General features: G+C 54.7%; 3 protein-coding genes across 3 annotated transcripts; 2 read left to right on the plus strand and 1 right to left on the minus strand.

The window, feature by feature from the left end:
* Positions 1-149: 149 nt before the first annotated feature.
* On the plus strand, positions 150-1608 carry B0T23DRAFT_348880 (uncharacterized protein; the record flags this gene model as incomplete). The annotated part of the gene is made up of 3 exons (XM_062836022.1): positions 150-1103; positions 1161-1319; positions 1378-1608. The coding sequence occupies exons 1-3, from the start codon at positions 483-485 to the stop codon at positions 1606-1608; spliced, it is 1011 nt and encodes a 336-aa protein (XP_062696644.1). The 5' UTR covers positions 150-482.
* A 3526-nt stretch (positions 1609-5134) lies between these two features.
* B0T23DRAFT_6203 (uncharacterized protein) lies at positions 5135-8683 on the plus strand. The gene is made up of 4 exons (XM_062841547.1): positions 5135-5516; positions 5643-7620; positions 7695-8374; positions 8464-8683. The coding sequence occupies exons 1-4, from the start codon at positions 5512-5514 to the stop codon at positions 8474-8476; spliced, it is 2676 nt and encodes an 891-aa protein (XP_062696645.1). The 5' UTR covers positions 5135-5511; the 3' UTR covers positions 8477-8683.
* Positions 8684-9169: 486 nt separating this feature from the next.
* Positions 9170-10694, minus strand: B0T23DRAFT_368990 (dehydrase and lipid transport-domain-containing protein). The gene has a single exon (XM_062836485.1). It carries the CDS (start codon positions 10461-10463, stop codon positions 9489-9491), a length of 975 nt encoding a protein of 324 aa, XP_062696646.1. The 5' UTR covers positions 10464-10694; the 3' UTR covers positions 9170-9488.
* Positions 10695-11038: the final 344 nt, after the last annotated feature.

The following is an 11038-nucleotide window of genomic DNA, read 5'->3' on the forward strand; positions in this document are numbered from 1 at the left end:
GGTACAGTTTGCGACTGTCCCCTAAAACCCCAGATTGCACTGTCTGTCCAGCTGTTTTACCGCTGACAGACGGGAGCAGCTATGACACAGTGAGAGCTCCAAACGAGGGGAGGAGCTCCACCTATGCTTGCCCCACCTCACCTACCCATCCACGGGCAGTGCCTGGGCGGGCGGGCATTCAGCTCCAGCTTGCAGTGCTCGCCGCGCGACGTCGGGTCTACCAGCGTCCAGCATTGTACAGATTGACGCCAGAGAAGTGGAAGCTTCAGTTTCCCCGGCCATCAACTTCTCCTCTTCCACCATTTGACGTCAGCTTCCAAACCTACCAAGCTGAAGCCGAGACTTCGGATTGCCTCCATCATACTTGCGCCAATTGTCATTCAGCTGTTTACAAGTCACGACATAGTGGCCCCCTTCAAGCTTAACGAGCGACGCGATTCTTGGTCCGGCTCGAAGCCCGACGACTATATCGAATATACACAATGGCGCCCTCGCTGCTCTTCAACCCGGCCAAGCTCCCTCCTTCGGAAGCTCTCCAACTCGCACAGCAAGCCCCCGTTGTCTTGCAAGGATCGTCATCACCGTCCGAGACGGTGGACCAATGGGCAACGTTCGAGAATCTGCTGCTAGCGTGCCTCCGAACCGGCGATGATGAAGCGGCCGCAAAATGTATGGATCAGCTGGAGGCACGGTTTGGCCCCGACAATGAGAGAGTCATGGCTTTGAGGGGCTTGTTGTCCGAGGCCCAGGCCGAGAACAACGGAGAGCTGGAAGCGGTGCTCAAGCAGTACGATGCCATTCTGGAAGGAAACAGCACCAATCTCGTGGGTCATGACCGTTTACGCCAACTGTTCCCGGACCGCAGATTTGCTAACCCGCCATGTCTACGTCTACAGCCTATCACAAAGCGCCGGATCGCCCTCCTACGATCCATGGGTCGCGTCTCGGATGCCGCAACCGCTCTTGTACAACTCCTCGACTTCTCCCCAACCGATGCCGAGGCCTGGTCTGAGCTGTCGGATCTCTACTTCACACAAGGGCTGTACTCTCAGGCCATCTACGCCTTGGAAGAGGTCCTCCTTCTGTCACCCAATGCCTGGAACGTATGCGCTCCTCCCTCACCCAACAGCCTCAGCCCTATACTAATGTAGCCCATCCAGATACATGCACGACTGGGAGAGGTGCAGTACATGGCTGCCACGACTTCGGGAAGTGGCGGTGGATCGCAGCAAAAGTACTTGGCCGAGGCGCTCAAGCGGTTTGCTCGGAGCATTGAACTGTGCGACGACTATCTCCGTGGCTACTATGGGCTGAAGCTGGTAAGTTTCCGATAGCCGTCATACGCGAACAAAACAATTTATGCTGACCGTCTGCTAGGTCACCACGAGGCTCCTCAAGGAACAGGCCAAACAGGCCAAACAAACTGACGATGGCGAGTTCACTCTGCCTGATCCCAAGACAATTGAGCGTCTCGATGAGCTTGCGACGGCCAAGCTATCGGAAATCGTTCGTCACAGCACTCTGAAGGACAGAGGCTGGCGCGGCTATGACGAACGTGAGGTTGCAGCTGCCCGAGAACTGCTCTCACAAAATGGAATTGAGAGGTGAGATTTGATGCCATTGAACGAGGCAAACGGTACGGCGCTCAGTCCAGTGACCGATTCGATATGTTCATTGCCCGCTGGATGTATGGTGTTTGGCACAATTTCAACGTGTTACCGACATCCCCCGCGCATATAATGGAAGGCCATCGTCGCAATCGGAACGGCCTCTCTGACGATGGCTGGGACTAGCGAGTGAGCATCACTGGTATCCTTGCAAGGTACTTTGGTTCCTGCCTGCATTAGTCGACGCAGTGGGTCTTTGGGCAGCGAAAAGGCATCAAGAAATCCGGCTTCACGTGGCTCCAGTAGATGCCCAAAGGCGATCCTTTGCCCGGTGGTAAGACGGGCGGCGCAGGCGTTCTCAGCCCAACCAGAAAGAGAACGCCTTCAAGCCCGCGACTGTTGCGTTGATGCAGGTTGCGAAACCTCCCGAACCCTTCATGAATTTTTTTGTTCTTTCAATTTCTTGGGCAGAAAAAGGCGTTTATAAATGGTGGCCGGGTTTCAGCTCGGAACGACATCTGACTGGCTCTACGAATTGCGCGGTACGTATCGCAACATGGTCACCGGCCGGCCATGACACCGGCCCATCTTCCATTTTCTTTCTTCCAACACCATGTACAGACTCAAGACGAGGTATCCTTGACAATAGTTGATGCCTTACTCTGGGGGGTGTCTTTTGAAGCGGTCCTTGGTAATAATGATAATGAATCAAGAAAAGTTATGGGATTTCAAGATCACCATGAGTGGTTTCACAACCTTTCTGCCGCATGGCCGGCGCCGAGTCGGATGATGCTTATACATGAGCAATCCGGAACAGCAGCCGACGATATTATCCAGCATCTTCCAGTCTGTCTCTGTTAGCGTAAACTACGCAACATGCGACCCCAGATACTTTGAACACCACTCTGTCATTCTCCCCTCTCACAAGTCAATCTGAGCTTAAAGAACAACGGAGGAAAGCAGGACTTGGACGAAATACTCATTTCAACAAGACTTCTTCGAAGGAGACTCTTAACATTGACTCATTCGTAAAGACAAGAAAAAAAAGTCTAAAGAGTCGACATGTGTGATTCACACTATCTGTCTGCTACTTCTAACATCTTTGGGCGGTATGTAGTGTGTCACCAACGACGGAGGGTCGTCGCTCATCCCCACCATCCCCCCTGTCTCCCCAGTCTTTAGATTCCTTTCCGTCACCAGACTAAACCTTTTCAGTACCCCTGCCCTGAGCATCAACTCGGGCCAAGCCCCTCTGAAACTAAAACTCTCACCTCTTTCACTCACTATCCACGATGGAGTCGTTTGCCTGGTTGCTTATGCTCCTGCTGCCTCATGAGTCGTGCGTACAGTCACTCGGTGAGGACACAAAGGCATCGAGTTTTCGCAAAAAGACCGTTACCTTTCAGCTATCAGGATACGGTCGACTTACACTACAGAAGAGTCTGGCAATCTAGAAAGCCGGGTAAGGCCCTATCTAGTGTATCAGTGCTTAGTGTAAGGATGGTGAGGACAGGGTTACCTGTCTCTATGCACCGCAGGCAGGACACAACACGCTCCGCCTTTACACACGGTCTCCGTCGTGCTGCAGTTCCCCCAGCCTTGCTGAGACGCAGCGACAAGACTACCGTCTCAGGCCCAACCATGAGGCGCCTTTCTGTGTGTTCCCTCCGCTGATACCTGTTCCCGGCTCTTCCAGCATCGTCCAGCTCGCGTTACGGAAGGATGCGGTATGTGATTCCGTAGTAGTGCTTCCTGCTGGAGGAATTTTACTTTGCAGGGGCATGTTGACCATATGAAATAATATTCCTATACATACGGCAAGACGGCTGCCTACAGCTACATCCGCTGACCTTGGACCCGAAGTATCAACGCCGGCAGTACTTCACTTGGTCTGCCCTCCTTCAACCAAACAAATCTTTTTTGTCCGTCTTGCCATACGGAGTACTCTGTACCCCCGATACTAGGCGGCTCTTTTTGCATCCCATCTCCCTGCCTCCTTTGCACTACAGACTGTGCCTACGTTCTGCGTAAACACATCTCGCGCTTCCCCCGCTGCTACTCTACGACCATCTAACAAGATCCAAGCGGTCCAATACGCTCCAAGTCTTGTAACTACTCACCAGTGAAGTAGCCAACCTTATGCCGACCATCAGCGACAGTTGAGAAATTCTAGACCACCTCACATACACAAAACGCCTAGATCGCCACGAACTCGCAACCACCGCGCAGCGAAAGCCAGCCAACCAGAAACCCACAGGGTCCTACAGGAATACAACGGTACGTGGTGATCTCCTTTGATTGCTTTCTCCTGAACCACGCATCTCCCCCTTTTCTCTCTGCTGTCCTCTATCAGCAGTCTCTCTGTCTTGGCGGGGTCGCCAGCTCGCAAAGTCGCGGGGAAGCTTTAAAGCATTGTGAGGAGGAAGGTGTGAAAGAATCACTCGTAAGGACAGTCCAGTTTCTTGAAGCGCTCAACACGAACCGATCCGACCGCCTATATAAACACGAGGTCAAGGGACAGGCCAGCCAATCCGGCCATGGTTTGTCTCGGTGCAACTGTCAAGTTGCTGTTGTCGTTGTTGGCTGCAAATTTCTTATTCTTTCCCCCTTCCGTGAGATCGGGACGTCTAGCGAGACAAGATGCTTCCCGCAGTCCACGCTACCTACCCCAGACTCTCTTGTGACATTTCTATCGAACCTCTGAGGCTTCTAGATGTTAGCCAACCCCTCATTGATTGGGCACTAACAGCCAAGACCACAGGGTACACACTCGGCGTTGTGTTGTCAGATCACTTCTGGTACGTTTTCAGACACGTCCTCTTTCACTGTTAGCCCATTTTCGGATCCGTTTCTCGTCTCTACACTACACCCACCAATTCAGGCAGGCCCTCTGTCCGAGACAACAGTGAGCCTTCTTAACCCTGTCAACTCTGTTACATAGCCTGGCTCCTCAACCCTCGGCTTGCCCCGCTATCGTTCCCCTCGTTGTCGATCTGATCTAGATCCCTTGTTCGCTATCCAAACGGCGGCACATTGTCTGCTGTCGTTTTACTTCCTCATGCTGACCTGATACCCCAGCCAATCCATTTTCCATCCACCCTTGCCAGTATCTCTACCCTCAGCCATATTGCCTTTGCCACTTGGATCATTATCCCAGTCTCAAGAACACCGAAAGATTACAAAATCCAGTTACCTATCTTGAACTGGCGCTTTGCAGTTTATAAGTCAACAGCTCTCGAGTGAAAGACGGAGACCCTTTCGACTTCGGCTTACTCCGGCTTCTTCATACGGGTACCGAAGAGTCATTCTGAACAACCTTGAGGTTGACCAGAAGAGAGAAGACGTGACCAATCCACGTTCATCCAAATATTACACCAAAACCTGCCGCGACCAGCAATAGCACGGGAGGCGCCAGCCACCACCACACCTCACCACTCGCTCTCAAGTATCTTTTTCCCGCACCGTCCAGGTTGTGTTCGCTCTTCATTCCCGTTGCCCACTCACTCACCGCCCGGGGTCTTGTTACTCGCTACGTACCCTGCTACCAAACTATCCAGGTCATAGACACTTCAGCGCCGTCTGAAGAGCCCTCAACTGTCCCTCCCGCTCCCCCACCCTCCTCCATTGCTCGTTCTTCCTCCGCTTTACACTCCTACCGCCCATCTCCGTTCTTAGCCTGCTACCCTCTTACCTCAGCTTCCAACTCTTGCGAGTGACCAAGCAAGGAAACAAGGCAACTACAGTACCGGCACTGGTCCGCACTCAAGCACACCAACTTTGGTGGTCCTCTTTGCTAGTTGGTGCTTCAACTATTGTCAGGCAAACCTCCCTCGCCGCTCCCTTTGCTCCGGCTTTCTCCCTGCAGATTGTCACGAGCAAAGGGTGATACCCATACACATTCCCAATGTCGTAAGTCTGGTCCGGATCCTCGATTCTACATCGCGACTGCGCCACATTACCTGGCCTGTGTCTGTTCTCCCTTCTTGGAACCAGCTAACCCCGGACCCTTTCCTCCTCTCTTTACGCCTGCAATAGGAGCCGACGATCAATCAACATCACTGTGAATAACCCAGGTCCTGCGTATTCCTCAACCACATCATCGAGCGGATACGACTCATCCCAGTACCAGTACGGGTACGGCCGCGACGACTCGATAGTCGATGACGAGGACGATGAGGAGGTGACCGACGACGAGTCCACCGAAGACGACCATTGGGATGACCACTACGACGAAATAGACCCTTCGGATTCTGCCTCGGCGACCGCGGAGTACTATCCTCACCCTCATCACGGGCATTCACCACTGCCTCCTCACTCTCCTCACTCTCGCTCTCACAGTACCCATAGCGCTCGGAGTCCCCGACTACTAGAACGCAGCGAGTCTGCGTCGCGCCGGAATCTAGTTTCCTCGGGGAGACAATCTTACTCTTATCGCGCCCCGACGGCACCTCCTCCTATGGAGTCGGAATACGGGGACGAGTTTGGAGGGTACGGTGGGCGCGGCCATGGACATCACTCACAACCCGGCTATTATGGCCGTGGCGCGGGTCACAGCGCCTACGCTCCTAGCCATGCTGGATATGTGCCTAGCCACTTCGGAAACCAGATGGTACCCTATGACTACAACAACCCATTCGCTCCCTCTCCCATGAACGACACCCTTGCCAGAACCAGACGCGGTGGTGGTGGCGGCGATGACTACTTTGGCGGCCACGATCCGCGTGGACATAACCCGCGCGGCCATCTCTACGACATGATGCCCTACGGAGGAGGAGGAGGACCAGGCGCCGCCGCCGGCGCTCTCGGTTACTACGGTGCCGGAGGCGGCTTCGGTACCCCCGGGCCCAGCCACATGGCCGGGCTCATGTTCCAACCCCCTCCACCACCACCCACCGAACACCCGGGCAAGTCACCAACCCCGGCGCCCGAGAAGAAGCCCGACCCAGAAATGGAAGCTCTCAAGAAGCAACTGGAAGAATTTCAACTCGAGAAGAAGCGCAAAGAAGAAGAGGAAAAGAATCGCGAGATTGAGCGCAAGATTCGCGAAAAAGCCGAGGAGGAGCTGCGCAAGAAGCAGGAAGAGGACCGCAAACGCGCCGAAGGGGAGAAGAAGCGCCAAGAGGAGCAGAACGCTGAGATGGAGCGGGCTGTCAAGGAGGCGCAGCGGGCGGCGGAGGAGAAGGCCGCTCAGGCGCGCAAGGAAGAGGAAGAGAGGCAGAGGAAACACGCTGAAGCGCTGGCTGAGGCTCAGAGGAAGGCAAGAGCTGAGTTTGAGGCTGAGCTTAAGGCTGCTGAGGAACGGCGCAAGCGCGAGGAGGAGGCTGCCAAGATCGCTGCTGAGCTTGAAAAGCAGAGGATTGAAGCGGCTGTGAGGGCAAAGGAGGAAGAGCTCAAGAAGAAGCATGCCGAGGAAGAGCTGCAGCGGATTGCGGCCGAGAAGAAGGCGGCGGAGGAGGCCGCGGAGAGAAAACGGCTGGAGGATGAAGCCAAGGCGAGGCTGGACCGGGCGCTTAAGGAGACCGAGGAAAAGATCGCTGCCGCCATCCGAGCCGACCGGGAGAAGGCCGCCGAGGAAGCGGCCAAGAAGGCGGCCGAAGAAGCTGAGAAGGCGCGCAAGCAGAAGGAGTTTGAGGAGTGGCAGAAGCATCTCGAGGCCGAGGCCAAGCTCAAGGCCGAGATCGAAGCCCGCGAGCGGATGGAAAAAGAAAGAGCGGAAGCCGCCAAGGCCGCGGCCGCCGAGGAGGAGCGCAAGAAGGCGGAGGAGGCACTGCGTAAGCGGCTCCTGGACGAGGCCGAGAACAAGGCCCGGGAAGCTGCCGAGAAGGCCAAGGCTGCCGAAGAAGAGAAAAAGGCTGCCGAGGAGGCGCTCAAGAAGAAGATCTTGGCCGAGGAAGCGGCCAAGAAGAAGGAGGAGGAGGAGGCTGAACAGAAAAAAGATAAGGCCCCCATCAGATTTAAGGACGCTGTAGGCCGCAAGTTCAGTTTTCCCTTCCGTCTGTGCCAGACGTGGCAGGTATGTTCTTTGCTTCCGTCCCCCACCACCCTGATCCCCTCCTTTCCCGCCCAAGTACTAACACATTCCCGCAGGGCATGGAAGAACTCATCAAACAAGCCTTCCTCCACGTCGACGTCATCGGCCCCCACGTTCAAGAAGGCCACTACGACCTGATCGGCCCCGACGGCGAGGTTATTCTCCCCTCCGTCTGGGAGCGCGTCATCGAGCCGGACTGGCAAATCACCATGCAGATGTGGCCCATGGACAAAGCGCCCCTCCGCAACCAGATGCCCCCCGGTGCTCTACCTCCGGGCTTCGGCGCCGGTGCCCCCGGTGGTCACGGAATGGGCGGTGGTCTCCCCGGCCAAGGTCGTCCCATGTTCCCCGGCGCCCCACCCGCTTCTCGTATGCCACCCGGCATCTCGGACGCACACGGGCACAGGATGGCGCACGACATGTTCCCTCCCGGGCAGCCTGTCCGTCCGCCTATGGGAATGCCTCCTGGTATGGGTATGGGTATGGGCATGGGTGGTGGTGGTGGTGGAGGAGGAGGTATCCCGCCCCCGCCCCCGCCTGGTTGGCCCCCTAGTGGCAGTAGACACGCCGCTGCGCCGCCGTCGAGACCCGCGGCCATCGTGGTCGATGTTGAACCCGAAGTCAGGCAGCACAGGTCGAAGCATTCGTCGAGCCACAGCAGGAAGGAGACGAAGGCGACGGTGTTGGGGTGGATGGCGGGCGGGAAGCCGGTGAAGAGTAGTAGTAGTAGTAAGAAGTATGTCCTTGTCAGGTATCCATCCGGTCCCTTACCCTGATGGTTATCAAATGGGAGAGAGAAAAGCTAACGTGTTGGGTTGTGAATAGGAAGAAGCACTAAGCGAGTCCATTGGGCGAATACGCCGGAGTCATCGACAATTTAGTCTGGGGTGTGGTATGGTCCTCGACTACGACACCCATTCGGCTCTCAAACCCTCCACGCTGGTTGATTAAAGAGCCGATCTACTCCTCCCTTTCTTTTTCATCGTCGCTTTTTTTTTTTTTGCGTTTGTTTGTTTTGGCTTTTGATACCTCTTTCTCTGCTTGATCTGGATTTTCGTATTCTTTTTTGTTTATTCTTTTTGGTGGATACAGAGGCGTTCCTTTAGGGGGGCTTTCTGACGCGCGTTGCTTCGTTACAAAATCTTATGACGAAAAAGTAGTACAGCGGGATGATGCGTGATGATGGATGAGAGATGAAGAAGTAATATAGTTGATGTCATATGATTGATGATACGAGATCATGTGTGGATGACTATCTATACGTTATGCCTGGGTAAAGGAAGAGATGTGGACGTGGATGTGGATGTGGATGTGGATGTGGATGAGGACGTGGACGGCGAGGAAGCAAGTGGTTGGATGCTGAATGGTGTAGGTTTTGGTTAGCAATACATCGGTACTTGGGAGGCTGTGTTCTAAACTTGACGTGAATGAATGCCTCTGGTGTTGACGCTTGCTGTAGATGGAGCATCGTTGGACCGTATCACTTTGCCTTTGCCAGTTCAGGATCCTCTGAGTAATGTGATGTACTTGGGTATCTTGTCTATTTCTGACAAAAAGCATGTCTATGTCTTGCTTTTCCAAGCCACGCCGTCTCTGTCTTAGCCAGGGTTATAATACAGTGATATCAAGAAGCAGCGCTGCTCGCCATGCCATCTAGTCTAGTCTAGTACTCCCAACACTTCGGCAGTTGGACCTTCTTTACCTAGGCGATCGATCGACCCTCTCTTTCACGACCCTTCTCTAACCAAGCTCATGAGATCGGCCCTTTGAGCCGCCAACTTCCACTTATCCACTCGACGTCAATCCAGGCTTGACATCCTATTACCAGACATCAATCCCCCTTCGCCCCATCACCGCCTCCAAGTCCTCCTCGCCCTCTCCTCAAAAGCCGCAACCATCTCATCCACCTTCTGTCCCGCCAACTGTCCCACGGCAAACCCCAGCGCCGGACTCGCAAACTTGAACCTCACACTCAGCGCCACCTCTGTCCATTTGTCGCCGGCCCCCTCTCCCCCTTGGCTCTTCTTCTTCGGAGCCGGCACGCTCCTCACCGTCCACCTCGTCACCAGACTCTCAAACAACCCCTCCATCTTCTCCGTCGTATCTGACGGCGAACTCTGGTGGTAGCCAAATTGCTGGAGAACAGTAGCAGGGATATTAGTAGAAGCATTCCCACTAACAGCCTCCACGATGCCTACACCCTGACCGTCGTCCGGAACGCAGTAGACGCGTGACGAGTAGGACTCGGTAAAGGGGCCCCAGCCTACTGTTAGGTCGCCGCGGGCTGGCCATTTTGTTGTTTTTGTTTTTGTCTTTTCATTTTCTTGCGTTGTCTCTGTCTCTGTCCCTGTCCGTGCCTCACCCTTTTCGGCGGGTGTTGTTGCTGTAATGGGTTGTTCCGCCCAAGCGGTGACCACGCTTCGACTGCAATGTGGCAGGAATTGGCTGTAGGAGGAAACGTCGGCGATCAGATTGTAGAGGTGCGCAGATGGGTAGGGAAGGATGCGGCGTGCGCGGAGGACGGTTTCTGGCGCGCTGTTGTTACCACCACCACCACCACCACCACCGGGAGAACCGTTGTTGAGGGCGGAGGCGGCGGAGGAGACGGCGGAGAGGAGCCAGGAGGAGTAAGAGCGGGTGGTGGTAGTGGTTGTTACTGGTGTAGGTGGTGAGGATATCCTCCGCTGGTGTGGGTGGTGGCAGGATATGGTGTTGCTGGTTGTGGTTGTGGTGGTGAGGGAGGAGAGAGACCGGACGATGCTCGTTCGGGGTATGAGGAGGCGCGTTGCGCTTGGAGGGACGCAGAGAGTATGTCTTGGTGGCATTGTGTCGAGGACAAGTCTCGTGGACTGGGTGAACGGGTCGAGCGAGGTAGGTGGTTTGCGCCGCGATTGTTGTAGTTGGGAGAGGATGTTTGCGGTTCGGGGTGGTGGAGGTTGGCTGTTGATGTTTTCGGTACCGGGTTCTTTTGTTATTTGAGTGATTAGGGAGAAACGGAGGCTAGAGAAGTTCGTGGAGGTTATGGAAGGGTGGCGAGCAGGCGAACCCGAATGCGCCGAAATAAACAAAGTTGGGAACTTTTTGAAGGCATTCCCGTCGCAATTCGGGGAACTTATCCCGAGGTCCGGGTTGGGTTGTTGTTATTCGGACTGTGCATGTGCTACCCCTAAGTTTACACTGTGATAGTGCTGTATGAGATTGCAGTCGGCGCTGAATGCCACTTTCAAGGTGCCCGTTGATTGCTAAGAATTTGCTATTCAAACCATGTTCTTGGCCCAACAGAGCACCTCTGCGGGGTACCCTGAATTCACGACATCAAGAATTGCAATCCATCACGACCAAGTTATCACGACACCAAACACTTCGAGAATTGATGTGAAGAGTGTGGGTAAGCTGGAAG

The sequence above is a fragment of the Neurospora hispaniola genome (assembly GCF_033458365.1).
Source record: "Neurospora hispaniola strain FGSC 10403 chromosome Unknown B0T23scaffold_1, whole genome shotgun sequence".
NCBI lineage: Eukaryota > Fungi > Ascomycota > Sordariomycetes > Sordariales > Sordariaceae > Neurospora > Neurospora hispaniola.